Source organism: Macrobrachium nipponense, chromosome 42 (assembly GCF_015104395.2).
Source record: "Macrobrachium nipponense isolate FS-2020 chromosome 42, ASM1510439v2, whole genome shotgun sequence".
Lineage (NCBI taxonomy): Eukaryota > Metazoa > Arthropoda > Malacostraca > Decapoda > Palaemonidae > Macrobrachium > Macrobrachium nipponense.
Genome location: NC_061103.1, coordinates 29,818,584 through 29,836,978, shown reverse-complemented (window position 1 = coordinate 29,836,978; position 18,395 = coordinate 29,818,584). Strand labels below are relative to the sequence as shown.

The 18,395-nt window shown below is 38.6% G+C and overlaps 2 protein-coding genes across 10 annotated transcripts in view; both read right to left on the bottom strand.

Annotated features, from left to right (window-relative positions):
• The window catches only part of LOC135213036 (ceramide synthase 6-like), a 10,472-nt gene extending 8,289 nt beyond the window's left edge, over nucleotides 1–2,183 (bottom strand). The window contains exon 1 of one of the 6 annotated variants that reach the window (XM_064246854.1): nucleotides 2,027–2,183. In XM_064246854.1, the coding sequence (XP_064102924.1) occupies nucleotides 2,027–2,105 (79 nt within the window). In that variant the 5' untranslated portion in view covers nucleotides 2,106–2,183. The other 5 variants (XM_064246855.1, XM_064246856.1, XM_064246858.1 and 2 more) reach the window with 5 other exon arrangements.
• The window catches only part of LOC135213034 (lysine-specific demethylase 8-like), a 292,898-nt gene that overhangs the window by 140,288 nt on the left and 134,215 nt on the right, over nucleotides 1–18,395 (bottom strand). The window lies entirely within an intron of this gene.

The window sequence follows — 18,395 nt, the reverse complement described above, 5'->3', positions numbered from 1 at the left end:
AGGCCAGAAATGAGATGACAGCGAGTCAGGGCCTGAATGAATGATGACATAACATGACACCCTCGCCATCAGAACAACTCAAGCGAGGTTCGTTGGCCTCCTCAGTCCTCCCTCCCTCCCTCGAGACAAATGCTGAAACAGGACGATGCTCAAGGGAAGCTTCGCATGCAGGTGCCGAGGAGCACTGCCAGCTGTAGGTTCTTTATTCGAAAATACACATTGTTGGCGTAAAATAATGGCGAATAAGCGAGCAACACGGTCACTCGATTTTCAACAACAAAAATTGTCAGAAAAATCTTCGTTACCTTACCAACAGCCAAAGAAGCCCTCGATGCTGACCAGTACTTTCCCGACGATGGAAATTAGGACTACCGCTAATGACGCCAGATGTCTGTCATTCTGCACTCGCAAGAACATTCCTGTAATGAGCGGGCTCGTGAATTCGCAAACGCCACCGGAAATGGCCAACTAAGCGCCGTTAAGGGCCTTTCTTGATTTGGTGGTTAAAAATATAACTGCGACTGGAGCTTCTGAGTGAACACTGCGCGTCATATCAACAATGAACCCAGTTCAAGAATTCTATTCGCAACTACTTTTTACTCATTTTTGCTTCGACACAAATCATATCAGAGCAAAGCAACGCGTCGGTCAACATTCAACGACTGAACGACCATTTGTATTCATGAACAACCTAACTTCCTCAAAATCTATCGAATTGAATTGAATACAGAATTTAGGCCAAAGGCCAAGCACTGGGACCCATGAGGTCATTCAGCGCTGAAACGGAAATTGACAATAAACAGGTTTGAAAGGTGTTACTGGAAGAAAACCTCAAAGCAGTTGCACTATGAATCAACTGTCAAGAGAGGGTGTAAATCAGATGGAAGAAAGAGAATACGAAAGGAGGCACAGTAAAAGGAATGAAAGGGGATGCAGCTGGGGGCCGAAGGCGCTACCGCCAAATCTCTCTCTCACTCTCTCTGATTCAACGTTGGCAGAGCGGGGAGTCGAACTCGCGACTACCGAATCGGTAGGCGAGCACGTAAACCACTTGTCCAACGATCAACTTCTCTACGCCAAAAATGGAGCGAGCCCTATCTCAACCTTGGGGACGAGGGGTAGGGGGTGGTAATACGATTTGGGGAAGATATCAAGGAATGACATCTAATGGCACAATTCAACAGTTGGTCCACTGAGATACAGTGGTTGGTGTCATGGTATGCCACTCAGATGTCGCGGGTTCGCGTCTCCCCCAGGAAATGAAAAAACCACTGACTCCATATCATGGTCAGCGACTGGTGCAATGTTGGGAGTCTTCCTTTAGCGGTGGGAGTTTGAAACCTACATTTTTTGGAAGCTTGAATTTCAAGTCAGTAGCCCCTGTGAATAGATTTCACCTACTGAAATATAATGATAACAAAACTAAATATTTCCATCTGGAACACCAACAAACAAATCTACTAGAGCAAAGAAGCTAATGGAACCATATTATTCCCCAAAATATCTTCACCCACAAAACATGAGACTATATTTATGGTCCTAATTGCTGCTACAGGTCATAAAGAGACTGAGCCACACGATTTCTTATGACATCACGACACAACCCCAACACCGATGAGGGTTTTACATCACACACTGAATGCGCCCGTATAATATTCAGTTTTAAAATGACACCAATCATCGCTGAGTCTGTACGAAGAACTAGTCTCCTCCATTAGATTTTGATGAAATTTTGCTCCAGAAAGCACTTATCATTAACTTCTAACACACACATACAAGAGAGAAAACTTCACCGAACACTTGCAACGAATACGGAAAGGGAACTTCTTTCTTTTTTCTCTCTCTGCCACATTTGCACAACAACAGTTCACGGATCAAGAACTCACGCACTGTCTCAATTCAACACGGTGAACAAACTCGGTCTCTAGTAGACGCCGACAGAACAACAACTCAGGCTTATCAAAGCAGTAACAGGAGAAACACAACCCACACACAGCACGGCTCGGTAAACTAAGATAAATCGGACCTTCTCCTTCAACCGAAACCATGATTTCGGAAAAGCTCCCAGCTGTCGCTATGGTGCACGTCGCTGTGTACAACAACATCCACTGGCAACTAAACCGAGTGGTTGACTGAATAAGAGAGAGAGAGAGAGAGAGAGAGAGAGAGAGAGAGAGAAGTGGGCGGGTTAAGTAAAACACCTTTAGCGATTCCCTCCTGCAATAATTCCTCTCACGTTCTTGCAAAAGTAAAGCTGTCTGTACAGCGGTAAGGAGAGAGAGAGAGAGAGAGAGAGAGAGAGAGAGAGAGAGAGAGAGAGAGAGACTCTTGACTCTCTTTAAATGTTTTCGCGCCAAAATGGATAGTAAGTCACTGCAGCGAGGTTGATGGTCCACAGTTCATGATGTCCACATTATCTAATCTTCCGAAGATACGACGTACAGCATATATATATCTGATCATATCGCATGACTCCAACGTCCGCTGGAGAAACGACAGCTTATCAGACATAAGAACAAACATGGCTGCGCAAATCAATAACACCCATAGCTACACGAGAGAGTTGTAGTTGTAGATACGAATAAAGTGTATATCACAATCATGAACAATGCATGTTAGTATGAATAATGATCAGAAGCAAGTTTGTTCTAATTTCAAGAGTCGAGGAAAAATACTGCTACAATATTCAATTTTTCTAGTAATGAATTTAACAAGTGAACATCGTCAAATGCGACGAACTAGAAGTAGTATGTAGTTAATACAAAAGTGAGCGGCGGCACTTGTTCTGATCGATATTCTCAAATGAAACCCGGTTACGCGAACTTCCAATGCATCTATCGCAGCCTTCCTAAATAACAGATAAGTATCATTATGGAGGGGCGACAAAAGAAACCACTTGTTATTAAGTCTGTACATTATCTCAGGAGGCTGAAGAAGGTCACTGTCTATCTATTCATCTCCTTACACATTCCTTCTCTTCCCTTAAATCCCCTCGAAAAGAAAATGGCATTTGATTTCATACTAATGAATAGAGAGAGAGAGAGAGAGAGAGAGAGAGAGAGAGAGAGAGAGAGAGAGAAAGCAAAACCTATTAAGGGTCCAATAGCCCCGTCCAAATTTTCTGCAGTTAATTATTGTCATACATCGAAATAGCAAATTTTTTTTTTTTTTTTTGAGTTCTACAAACCCCAACCATTTCCATTTAGAAGTGATTGTGCTTCGCTTCACACCACCTTTACACGAAAGCTAGATTAAGAATAAATGGTCAACTTAAGAGAGAAAGAAGTGGAAGCATGCGAAGGTTGTGGTGTGCCTACTCTAATTAGCCCGGCTGGGAATGCGATTAGGTTAATAGTATTGGTGACGCACCATCCTTGTTAATTACTTTACTGCCTTTATCGCACTGCTGAGTACTTGAGTACGTTCAAGAACGGAACAACTGCAAGCCCTCCTATAATTCTCTTCTTAGAAATATCTTCGAGTAGTCGAAAACATAGGTGGTTTCATCAAACACTTGAATAATTCAACATCACTAACCTGTCCGGCGCTTTGATGAAGCTCAAATAAGACATACTACAGCATTAATGCTGAGACGTGACTTTCAACATTTGAATTATGCATTTTATTACAAATGAACGTGCAATAGTATTAAAACAGCAGCCATGACACATTTTCAACCTTACTTATTAAGCATCCCATTATATTCTGCCATACTTTCCCCACTACCGGATTTGTTTGTTCTACTGGAAATTCTCAGAGCGCTTGGAAACTTGTCAAGAGAAGAAAAGACCATACATGTCATTCTCTTGGGTGCGAGGCGAGTCCTCTAACTCATCCTGTTTACATATGACAGTGTCTGGTAATGGAGGGGGTTTTAAATATGCTGCAACTTTATGAAAAGTACTTGGTATCTCTCTCTCTCTCTCTCTCTCTCTCTATATATATATATATAATATATTATTATTATATATATGGTATATATATATATATATATATATAATATATATATATATCTATAATATATATTATTATATATTATATAAATCACAGTAGATTCACGTGACTTCATTATATTAGCGAATACCAAAGAAAAATGAGGCAGAAGTTCCGCAACAAGCGCTTTTGCGTATGCTATTTATGCACGCATCGTTAGGGCATAAAAGAGATATATATAATATATATATATATATATATATATATATATATATATATATTATATATATTATATATATATATATATATATATATATCTATATCTATATATATATATATATATATATATATCTATATATATATATATAATACTAATACGTATATATATAAGATTATAATCACTTTAGCACTTGATTCATTTATCATACATATCTCACACATTTTTAATGTTGTTCTATTCTCTCTTCTAGTGCTTTACCCATTTGACCAATGTAAAAGTTGTCACAAGACTTACATGGAATTTTATATAGTAGTACACATCCTTTAGTATTGTCAGAGGAGTTCTTGATAATTACCTGTTTCATTGTTTTAATGATTTTAAAAGCGACATTAACACCAAAATTCTTCAAAAGATGGGAGATATATCTTTCATATTATTATTATAAGGTGGTACAAACAAATATTTTGCGTTGTAAGGTTCCTTTTGGTTTTGATCAATGTTTTTTTTTGCTGCTTCTCATGCATTGTTTAGTACAATGTCCGGATATTTCAGTTTCTTGCTTGTATTCCGAATCTTATCTATTTCCCCATCTATATATTCTGGGCTACATACCCGCAGTGCTCTTAGAAACATAGATGCAAACACTGATTTTTTAACCTTATTGTTTTGTCCAGAATAGAAATGTACATAGGAAGAAATATTAGTAGGTTTTCTGTAAACACTATATTTGAACCCACTACTATTTCTCCGTATGAGGACATCCAAAAAGGGTAGGCATCCATCTTTTCCCATTTCCATGGTAAATTAACTGTTGGTACTAATTGATTTAACCTACCAAAAAATGATTCACATCTTCATTCCCTGGCCATACACAAATTATGTTGGCAACATATCTGGACCAAACTACATTGCGTGAAATTGGTTGTTTAATATTTTCTTTTTAAAAAATTCCATATATAAGTAACTTAGCACTGGGGACAGAGGGTTTCCCATTGCCACACCAAAGTTTTGCGAGTCAAATTTTCCATTCAATTCAAATTTACATTCTTTCATACAGAGTTTAATCATTAAATAGATAAGATTCGGAATAGAGGCAAGAAACTGAAATATCCTGATACTGAAGTACTAAACAATGCACTAGAAGCAGCAAAAAGGACCACGTATCAAAACCATAAAGAACCTTACAACACAAAAAAAATTTGTTTGTACTACCTTATAATAATAATATGAAAGATATCCCCCTTCTCTTGAAGAATTTTGGTGTTAATGTCGCTCTTAAAAAACAATAAAACAATGCAACAGGTACTTCTCAAAAACTCCCTTGACAATACTAAAGGATGTGTACTACTATATAAAATTCCATGTAAGTCTTGTGACAGCTTTGACATTGGTCAAATGGGTAAAGCACTGGAAAAGAGAATAGAACAACACAAAAAATGTGTGAGATATGCACAAGTAAATAGTGGTATTTTTGTACATGTTAGTGAGAACAATTATGCTATTAACTGGGAAGGGGCAAAAAAGATTGTGTGCTCTAATAATGGAATGGAAAGGAATATCATTGAATCTAGCTTTATAAAAGAAAGTTACAATAATAATATGAACATCAGTCAAGGAATGTATAAACTTGATCCTTTAATATCAAAAGAAATGTGTAAACTGTTTAAATTTTAAGGTTGGCAGTAGAGATGTATGGAAATAAGATTATTACATTTGTAAACACAGTAAGGGGGCAGTAGTGGTAATGAGATTTCCAACCCCGCCTCCCTGACACTTGTCAGGTGTGGACATGTCTCTTACGGTGGGTACGTTTATCGGTAGTGTCCCTACAGAATTAATTGCAAATTTTAGCCAAATGAGTTTTGAAAGCCACTCCTACCTTGACACCTGCCTGTGGGTGGATCTGCAGTCTCAAACGGTTGTGTGTATGTTCGTCAGTATTGTCTCTGCAGTATATATATTTGTGACTTCTATACTATGTATTAGTCCTTCATCAATGGCTTGGAAATAAAGTTGAAACCAGTCAGGAACTACACAACACCTCTCATTTTTCATCTGTGGATATATATAATATATATAATATATATATATATATATATATATATATATATATATATATATATATATATATATCCAGCATGAAAGACAATTAAGCGACGACTACCTTTCCCAGTAGGGGGTTTAGTCCCGGCTGTTTGACCTCTTTATGCCCTAAGGTCAGCTTAACACCTGAGAGAAGAACTGGCAACGCTGGAAAATATTTTTGCCAAGTTTAAGAAAAAACGTGTGTTTTTCTGTTGTTAAAAGCCAGAAAATCACGAGGGCTTTCAATAATCGGCAAAAATTAATTAGAAATAAAGTACATTTGCGTTGTATAACTTATGCTGCATTCAAATCCCTTACAACATGAGTGGTAATATATGATTTGGCATCGCCGGTAACCGCCGATGCCCTGCCCTTTTCGCCATCAAGGAACCGATAGGGTATAGTAGTTTCTGTAATATATATGTGTGTATATATATTGTCATATATATTTGCTGCTCTCGCCTCTCTGGCCTCTTAGCATAGAGATCATATTACAATCCATTGGGAGGTAGTGACCCATAACCGATGGTATGGCAAGCTAAGTTGTAGTTTGACCGCAGTCTTGAGAGAAGGGCCAAGTCAAGTAGGGGAATTAAGGGATTCCTCGGGAATAGGCATACAATTTTTTTTTTTTTATAGTAGTCGCTCTATAGTCTTGACGTACGACCTACATCCCTGTGCCCTCTTCTGCTGGTTCTTAATTAATTTTCATACCTGCAGGTGACCACTCCTGGATTCTCGCCACTTTCGCAGCTTGTGGCCTTATAAGACAAACAACTGGCCTAGGAGCAGCAGTCCCAGCTCAGCTTTCGTCCAGGCATAACCTCTGCCTGTTATGTCCCAAAGTTGGGCCATATCTTTCGTCTTGGCACACTGCCAGACTAATTTGGATCAGAAGTGACCTGGGCTACAAGCAATCCAAGCATTGTTGAATTGAGGATCTATTGGAGCAACTAGCTCTGCCTTGCAATACTGCACATTGCAATTTTGGATTGCCTGGTAGGTCTGATAGCCCACTACAAGTGAGAGATTCGTTTATATATGAATGCTTATCTGAGAAATCTATTTCCAGAGACATGTTATCCTGTTTCCTCGTGTTTCTGGCAACTTTTCCTGTGAGAAGTGGCCTTGGAAGATAATTAATTTAAGCTTGCTACAAGCAAATCCTGCTTCTGCAACTGAGTGTCAGAATCGCCAGATATAGTCACGAACCACAGGTTCCACCTTGCGTCACCATTATGTAAAATTGCTATTGCATTCCGAAAGTCAGTCAGCGCTAAATCTTGTTGGAGGATTGTTGTCGCTTTTGCTGGATTGCATACCAGCCAGGATTTATTCTCCTTGCTTGAACTGCATAAAATAAAGTAATCTAATGTAAATAATGGCTTTCCTGGTAGCATTTCCCTTTTGTTTAGATGTTATCTGTAGGTAAGTTCTCTCTTATATATTTGGTTCTCGGGCAAGTGGCCCATAAGGATTTCTAAATCTATATTCTTTTCATCTAGTAGCCAACTCCAACAAAATATGTAACTATATATATATATATATATATATATATATATATATATATATATATATATATATATATATAATTTAACATTAAGCCAATCCCCTGGTTTGGATATGAACTTTCATTACAAGAACACAAATGAAATGGCTAGACTGACTATAGAAAATGCCTTCATGACATGTGCAAACAGTGAAATGGTAGGTAATACTGGAAGCAGATTTGAGGACAACCTATCCTTGTTGATCATATACACGACAACAGAAAAGAGGACCTGCATAAACATGAGCCCACATGGAGGAGGATAATAAAGGAATGAAGAAAGCCAGTGCAGGAAATTGGAACAATAAGGACTTTAATTCTGTTGCCCATACGCACATAAGTAAAGCTGGACCATGTGTTCAGTCATTCTATGGATACCAGACGATAGGACTGTTTAGTCCTTGAAAACTTGTAGCTTTTCCTGAATAAATATCTCTACTGGATTGGATACCATCCAGTTTAAATGGGATTTTGTGTGTATGTATGTGTGTGTATATATACATCTACATATATATATATATATATATATATATATATATATATATATATATATATATATATTTCGATCCCATGAGGGGACGAAATTATTATCAACTAAAAATCCCCCTTCGTACATATGAAAATATATCAATTCCGAGGTAGAACGAATTAGATATTAAAGGACATTTGTAGCTCGAATGATATATATGAATCACGGTGATGTGATAATCATTCATATATATATATATATATATATATATATGTATATATATATATATATATATATGAAATATTGTAGATGCGTGGGGTAGGGGACCAGAGTTTCTCTCACAATTTTTGTTGTAGGGTGATCGCCTTTGTGGTCACTGACTCCTTTGGAATAAAAAAAAAAAAAAAAAAAACTATAGCACATGCACACCCATACCTAAGGAGATGACCACGAATGTGGGGTATATAATCCACTTGCCCCAAGGAAGAATACAATCCTCCCACAGAGAACCACATTGGCAGAACATCTACATCTCTCAGACAAAGATTACTTGCCCAACAAATGCACAGGAGCCATCTCCCAACACTACACAGATAAACACGACAAGAAACCATCATTACAAGAATTGATAAAGAACACTAAAATAAAATGCAACTGCCTACAACAAATACATACATACACACACATATATATATATATATATATATATATATATATATATATATATGTATATATATGTATGTATATATATTCAGCACTAAGCCAATCCCCTATCTAGGGATAGTTACCATGAAAATAAAAAGATAATGATCTTTGCTGCACTGCCCCTAACTACCTGTACATGAAATTAACAAGGACAAGTTACTTCACACAAGTGCAGAAGGTCCCCAAGCAGTGCCAACAGCCCTTGTGCTGCAAGCATTCTCTTGCTTCCTACAGGCCGAGGTCCCTCCCATCAAACATCCCATTCACCCATTCCTTCCTAGATTTTCTTCTACTACATCCCAACACTCCCGAATTGATTAACTTTTCACAAACCTATCATTATCCCGTTACCCACATAACCTAACCCTCTCTTCTTCTTCTTCTTCCCAGCTGGTTCCTATTTTCATACGGGGTCGCCGTTTCGGATGCGCCATTTCCATCTATTACTATCCTGCACTTCTGCCTCATCAATTCCCCTCTCATGTAAGTCTCCTCTCACACAGTCCTTCCATCTCTTTCTTGGTCTCCCTCTTCTTCTTCCTTGAACCTCCATCCTCATAGTATGTCTCCATCTCTAAACACTCTTAATCCATCTCACGAATATCCCAAATTCACTTCCATAAATGGAGAATGTATAAAAATCCCTTTATAAATCTCAACTTTGTCTTCCATGGACTCTCCAAGCGTCCTGTTGCCTTTCTTGCTTCACCTACTCTCCTACCATCATGAGAACTATTAACTCTCATGTTCTTATTAAGACTCTTTCCCTACCATTATCTAACTGCCCATAATATTATTTGTTGCTGCTGTCTTCTTGTCTCGCATATGCCCTTATAACCTTATCCTCACTCGTGTTTACTCTTAACTTTCTCCCCTTGCAAACACTTTCAAACTCTTTCAATAATTTCTACAGTTACTCTTCCCTACAACCAATCAGTAAGGTATTGTCTGCAAACATCAGTTAACCCCACTTCATTCATGACTCATCTTCTTATTGCACAGCTGAGCATCTAAGTAGATTCTTGCACCATTCCAACTGTCAAAATACCCAACAATTATTCTGACAGAGCACAAACGTGTCTCAGCCCATTTTCACACCAAACTAGACCCTTCATCGTCAACAAAACACTACCGTATGCTTCATATTCCATCTACACATACATTCTCTACACCCTTCACATTGTGTCACTTTTAACTCTATTGTAAAATTTATCTAGGTCCACATGAGTAAAAACTTTACCTAAGCACCCTCTTCCTCATGTCAACTCACACTGTTCTCCTGTCCGAACACTCAGTCATCTGCCATACATTCTCAATCACAATGTTATCATACACCTTCCTGGTACTGGATTCAGCAAGGTTATGACCTCATTCTCACTATCTCCTTTATCACTTTGACTTTTATGTGAAGGAATAATCAGTCACCCTTCTCACCTTACACTTTAGGAATTTTCCATTCCAACATACCTTACACATGCTGGTCAGCCATTCAATCATACTTCCCCCACCATATCAAAGTATCTCACTTGAAACCCCATCGACTCCTGGCATCTAATCCTTATCAGTCTCCTAATTGCCTTCCTTGAATCCTCAACAGTCATTTCAACAAGCATTCTCAAACCTACCCTTGCCCCTTCCACTTTATTCTTTACCACAATATGCATCTCTCACTAGTTTTCTTATAAGAGCATAAAGTGGCGAAATTAAAAAATAAATAAATAAATAAATCGCCAGATATTATTGGTACATATTGCACTATTCACCTCCAATCATTTGCAACGAAAACCGTGCCTGATGAGTTGAACTGTGCTTCGGTGAAGCGATTATAGTTAACTTCATCACAGCGAACGCACTTAACTCTCGTTTGTTTTCTGCATTACGCAAAAAGTGATTCCGAATTTGAAACACTCGTATCGCATTCACATATAAGATGGCTTTCCAAAGAGAAAGTATTGAAGAGAGTTTTCGTACTACTTGAAGAAATGCAGCAATTTTTTGGCAGACGCTAAGCCAGACATCCACGCAAAATTCTCTGATTCTGTTTTCTCTTATAAGCCTGTCAGTTTTGGTAAACATATTTGAATCCATGAATTGCCTCAATTTCTCGCCGCCAAAAAAAAAAAAAAAAAAAAAAAAAAAAAAAGATACCACAGAGCTCCACTGCCACGAAAAAGTGAAGATCGAACAAAGGCACTCCAAGCTTGAGAAGAATAATTTTGTCTTATTTCCACAATTAAATACTTATGTTGATGAGCGTGAGCTTAACTTCGAAGACGATAATATCATACTATCAGTTTGTCAACAACCCATTTGTACTCTCATTAATGATCTGCCTTCGGAGGATTATTCAATACAAGAACAGTTCATTGAATTGATTAACAGTTTAGGTGCAAAACACATTACTGTGATATGTATTGTAGTGATTTGTGGATTGAAATGGCACAGTCCTTTCCTTGTGTTGCAAGATGGCTCTAGAAGTGCAGATTCCACTTGCAACCACATAGCTAGAGTCAGCGTTTTCCACACTACTTGCCATTAAAACAAAATCCCGAAACGGATCAGAAGCAGCAAATATTAAGAGTTGCATTGGGCAAAACAAAGCCAAATCTAGAAGGATTGCTTCAGGCAAAGCGAATTCACCCACCCCATTTGATAACTAAGGTTGTATTCTCTGATTATGTGTTCTAGCAAAAAAAAAAAAAGTTTTTGTTCCATATACGTTACATTTTCTTATCAATTAATTTGTTGTCAAATAATATAGAAGTTTTTGTTTTAGTATATTACAATTTTTTTTCAATGTGTAACATGGTTAAAAAAAGTGTTTTGTTTCAGTACCTTAATAATGTTAGTACCATTTTCTGAATAGATAATTATTTGATAAAAATGTGTTGTAACATTACAGTATATTCTGTAACGTCAATTGTAATCAATTTTTAAAGAAAGGTCCCCCACGCACAAAATCTCACAATAGTTTAAGAACCACTGAATTATATATATTTGCATTACGGTATTAATGAAATGTCTGATAGCAGTTATGATATGGGAGTTTTAGTAAAAAACATCGTCACGATTCAATATGTAGCACACGAAAGAAACAAGTTACGGTGACAGCTACCCACTGCTACTTGTACCCACCTAATGTTTAGTCAGGCATTTTATGAAACCTCGTAACGATGAGGGTGAGAAAATAGAGGGAGAGGGGAGTCGTTTATGCCGGTTCAAACCCGCATACCGCACTACAGTCACGGTCTAGGCCTAGACCGGGACTACAGTATATGAAGTCTGCAATGATGAATTTATGTAAACATAAAGAACTAACCGAGACAGTTAGCCTCCAAAGAGACTGAGCGAAGTGTGAGTGACCTCAAGGTCGATTCCACAGATAACCGATAGATAAGAAATAAACGCTAACAACATTGAAATGAGGTAAACACTGTTGCCAGAGGCGCGTTTCTTCAGATGACATCACCCTCCTCACAGGCGTCACTTTAAAGACGTCAGAAATCCTGCATAATGCTTCACCACTAGCCCAGCTTACCCTCGGTTCTACATTGTAATTAAATAAATTATTAAATCCATTGTCTCTCCGAACTGATTGCTAAATGCTCGTCATCACACTAAAATTCTAAAAGATCTTTTTAAAAGCAGGATACTATGAGCATCTTGTATATCCGCTTGACACCGAAACGCGAGAGGAGACAGGATTTTGGTATCCAAAACTAATTTGTACACAGATACAGCAAATCAGACAACTGGGTGAGTTTTCTAGACTATTTCTTATTGCGGTTTCGTGAGTTTTACTTCGTAGTACTAATAAGAACAAAACCTAAAGAGAACTCGACAAAGAGAGCGCCTCGCCTCGCATTCTCTGGCTACAGCCGCTACATGAACACAATACTTATGGAATGAAGTGTGTGATGCCGCTGCAGATGCTGTGAGGATAGGAAATCGTCAAATGAAACTTTTCCACATGAAAACTTGCAGCTAAAAACCTTGTGCAGTAAACAAATTATGCCCCGCTTCATGTTTCATGGACGTAAGCTCAAAAATAATAGACATGCCTACATTAACTAATAACGATTTGTCATCTTATCCTAACAGAAAAGAAGTATCTAAAACTGAACGCTAATTACGTGAGCTGGTTCGTACCGTCAGCGAATTTGGTAAGGACGTGGATGGAAACGGACGCTTTCTCGCTTACAGTCGCCTCCATAAATCTACAAAAATTTGATAAAACCCTCAACAGACCAATAAGGCTGCCTAACCTTGGGAAGAGGAGCTGCAGTCATTTGTTTCATAGAATCAGGAATAAGGCCTATATACTACTACTAACTGAGGGAAAGAAAGGACCATATCTCGACACTTTGCCACTCAGGAATGCATGGTCACTTTGTCTAAAAGTTTGCTGGTGCTCACTTAATGGTTTTCTGAAATCGATGAACGAACAGTGTACCGAAGAAAAGAGTATAGGCACTGATAACAGGAAACTCTAGGAAGGAATTACGGTAAATTCCGGTAAATAGATGATGAGAGAGAGAGAGATCTATAGACGAGAGTAGTATAGAGAGAGGAGAGAGAGAGAGAGAGAGAGAGAGAGAGAGAGAGAGAGAGAGACGATAATGTTCTGCAGTCAGCCAGCTGATCTTTTTGTTGGAAAATTCTAGCAACTCGGCAATAGGTCTTGCGTGTAAGCAAAGGCACCTTCCTGAAGCTTCAGAGTAGACTACATAGGGATACAACGCCTGCGGTTGACGTACCAAATGCAGAATGAAGGAAATATCTACGTACACAGGAGCGGAGCTCGCCAAAACTCCTGCGCAAATAGACCCTCATATCTTAATTACCAACGTGACGCTCATCATATACGTAAAGGTGAATCTAAAAACACTCCTTATTTTCCTGTTAGATCCGACATTATATTCTCTGTGGGAAGGAATTCACTTAAAATAACAAAATAACATAAATTATACCCCATGGTATAAATAATCCTGTTGAATTTTCAAGTTTATATTTAATGGCAAAATCCAGATTCATTGTCGTTACAAGCCAAGCAAGAACCCAGTGCTGGAAGAAATGGGGAAAGGTTGCTCACTTTGTTTGGTCTTTCAGAAGCTTTGAATACAGCATACAATAATTAGGATCTCATACAGTTCCTCAGGAAGTATTTCTTTAACCAGTAGTTTGTAAAACTGCAGGAAATATGGTTTTCCTAGATGCTGAGAGTTTGATCATTTCATACCAAGATCCCGTCTTTTCTAGATGTAACATTTTGCAAGATAAAAAGACAATCATAAGCGGCTGAATTGAACCAGCTAAAAATAACCATATCAATTATAATTTTATATAAAATCTTAATCTATATTGTTAGTGGCAACAACTGTTTGTATATGACAATTAACTAGTTGTTTCAAGAGTCACAAATTATACAGTTAATTATAATAATAAGATATGTTTCAGGTTTGGATAATGATTGATTTTCATGTAGATCTGAGCCAGACTTTTCAATCGTCACCAATGGAAACACCAAAGACATTTTTCTACTAGAATCTTTTTTTTTTCGTAATGCTTTTCACATTTGCTGAATTTACTATAATCTGCACTAATTTTATCCATATTTAAAGCAATAGATTGTTTCCTTTTTTTCAGATCTGAAATGAATTTCCTTCAGTCTCCAGTATCTTCTAATCTATATAGTGTAAGACTACATAGAGCTCCTGTCTGTATATCTGTCAACTTCATTTATATGTAACTTTAATAAAACTCAAAAGAGAGTTGCTTACATACATATACTACTACTAATCGAATTCTTCACCCTGCAACCTTAACCGTAACCTCCAAGACAACTTCCGAAAAGAACATTTTCTCACACCTGTAAAGTCATCCATCCACTTTCTTCCACAGACATTGCAAACAACTAACTACTACTGTCTCATCTACCTTTTCAACTTTGTCTCGCTCCACTTAAAAGTCACGAAATCAGACCATCCTAATTACTTTGCAATAATCAGGGTGTTCTCTAGCGCTAATATTCCCAACAGCGATTTCAGATCATTGAAAAATTCTCTCCTCTTCGCCTCGATGTCAGCAGTAATCTTGAATCGAAAATTAATTCAAAACTCTCTTTCCAAGGATAGTTCAATTTCCCATTTTCATTTAAGTGAACTTTTGACTTATTTTTCCAGAAAAGGTGTATTTCGGTCATAAGTAATTTCCTACAACGAGAGTAAAAAACCTTTATAAAAATATTAAATACACTAGACTAGCAATAGTACTACATACATTACCATTATTTTTGTCATTATATATATTACCATTACTGCCAAATTGTTTAACCAGACCACTGAGTTGACTATCTTCACTTTAATATGGCTGGCCCCAAGAGTTTGTTACTAATTAGTACAATAAACCACAATCGATCATTATTGAACTACAAGCTCACTGGCGCATGTTACGCACGCTGGGATCCGGCGCTGATGTCTCCACTGCCCTCCCAATCCTCTACTTAGAAAGCCCCACCCGGGACAGACAAACATGTTTGCAGGAGGAGGGTGGATGCCTTCCCTACCCTCCCATTCCCCCTACCTACCCAGCCCCAACCAGGTGTGCAGGGAGTGGGGTGGCTGTGTCATGTCTCCCCTACTGTTACTTGAATGCAAATCTTGATATACGGTGTTTGTTGAAAATATGATTAATCCTCAGTACTTTAAAAGTGAATAATTAAAATGTGGAACTAAACACGGGAAACTGCGAGGAGATGGTGGAATGGATATTGAGAAATGTGGACATCTGCGTCCAGGAGGTAAGGTATACAGGAGCACAAATAAAATCCACAGACTAACTATAAACTGATGAGCAGAGATGAGACAGACAAAATGAGGATATATGACTCAAGATATGACAGAAATGGGCCAAATAAATGACATAATAAAGAAGGTTATGATGATCTTCGGAAAGCAGGTAATAGACGTGCTTTTGGTTACACCCACTGCAATCAGAGGACCAGAAGAAACAAGCACAAATTTTGGGAAAGGTCATCAGACAGTTACAAAAGTATCCCAGCGAGACGGGATGCTGATAAGAAAAGGCTAAAATAACCACATAGAAATGGACAGAACTGGTTTTGAGGATACTATCGGTATATACAGCATGAGAGGGAAAACAAATCAAGGATGGAAGTTGGTTATTGCAGTGCAGTTTCAGATGCAAAGTCGGAAGTAAATAATATGCAAGAGTGGACAGGCTAGAAAACAGACTGACTTTATTTTGACTACATCAAAGGTAAGATCGCAATATTACAAGTTTGCCTACCATAACAAAAACTGATGCTAGCTCATTCAGTGGTCAAGGACAGAGAGATGTAAAAAGAGCTGGTCAACAAAAGATAAAGTACACAGAAACTAAAAAATTAAGTCAAAAAGGAACACCAAGAAATGTCTCGGCATATATATCATCAAAAGTGACCAGTGGAAACTGCTGAGAGAGAAAGATACAAGTAGGTGGAGAGATGAACAAAACGCAATTGAAGAGAAAAGATTGACTGACTGATTTACAGATTTTGGGCATGCATGCTAAGCACTGGGGCAAATCAGGCCATTCAGATAAAATCTGGTAAAAACTTTATACGAAGATAAAAATGATATTGTTAAGATACAATGAAGTTTTATACATACTTACCTGGCAGATATATACTTAGCTATGGACGACGGAGTCTATAGCTAAGTATATATCTGCCGGGTAAGTTGCATGTATAAAAGTTAATTTTCTTTAAAAATATGAATTCATTTACATTCCAATTACTATCAAACACCTCACTCATAAACCTGCCTTGCAGTGAGGGAGCTCTTCTTCTTTAGTAAAAAGTGGGTAGTCAATAAGAAAATGCTTTGTGTTAAAACTTCCCTACAGGAGCTGCAGACTGGGGCATGTCTCTCTTCTCCACTCTGCAATGAGCATATATGAATACCATGCGTATGTCCTATACCCAGCCTTGTAAATATACTAGTCCGATTTGGATGATCTGACAACTGCCATCTCTTAATGACAGTCGAATGACCTTCGGCTTCACATCTATCATGCTATCCCAGCTAACTTGCCACTTACTTCTTATATAAAAGATACCAAACTCTAAAGTAATTTGTAATTTTCCTAACACACAAGCCTATGCTTTCATAGATTACTCATGCTTGGCACATTTTGACTCTCACTGAATATCCCCAAAACAAAATCCTAATATGTAGGCCTACCATCGCCAATGACCTGAGGTTCTTACTCTTCCACTATATGAACCAACCCATCCACAGCTACGCTCTTCTCCTGACGCACACATGCTGTTCAGATGTGTGCCCCACCCCTTTTGAATGCATCTGAGTGTACCAGCATCTCCGGGAGTTGACAGGCGAGTGGCATTCCATGCATGTAATTCACTGGATTTTTCCACCACTGTAGGTCCACTGCCAGTCTGTCCACAACACTTATTTGCTGTGTCTGGACTCTACTTGGACCTTTCCACTTCCTTCATTTTCCACTGCAGGGACCCAGTGTGTGCCCTAACCCATGGAACCCTCTCTTCCCTGTTCTGACTTGCCTCCTGACATAAGAGGTTGGGAGGGGCCCTCCCTTACCTGGTGATGTCAGCTGTGAGCCAGTTCATCTGTCCTCCTGAGAGAACACCAATTTGTGGGATATTGAAGTGAGGGAGTCGTCCAGTCTCACTTCAACTGCTTGCCTCACAAGGTCTGGGGGAATCAGTGGGGGGTCTACGAGAGGGCTATTCCATAGGTTTAACCAACTTTCCACAGAGGTCTGTTTTTGGACTAAGATCAGAAAAGATTCCATCTGCTTCAAGATCAGATTGGCCACTGCATGCCACTTGCTTAACCACATAGGATAGGGCCTTTTCTAAGGGCCCCAGGTACCCCCTGATGTGTAGCACTTTTCCAGTGGAACATCTTCCATATCCTGTAGCCATGCCCCCTGGCACCTGCTAGTCAAGAAATGGCTCCCAAGACCTTCCCCAACATCCTCTGGATTTGTGATCTCAGTGCTGTTGGGTCTGACTCCCTGTTGTCAAAAATGTTCAAGGGGAACATTAGGAATCAAACATCCTTGGCATGGTGAAGGTTGCCTCAGGTGGGTAGTCCTTGCCATGTCAGGGAGGGAACAACTTAGTAGATCTAGAGGAGGCCAGCAAGCCTTTTTCTCAAATCTGTTCAGTTTCTTCATCGTTCCCTGAATCAGTGGCAAACGGCGCATGGAACGTATGCTTAGTCTCCAGAGGATTCTCCGACATCTATTTCTGGTACGAGAGGTAGGTGGGGTCTTCAGGGTGGAGTATTCAGTATCTGCACGACCTAGTTTCTGTTGGATCTGGAGGACGAATTCCATACTGCCCTTCTCTTCCTCTGATGCTTCTAGAAGAGAAAGTTCTTCTTGGC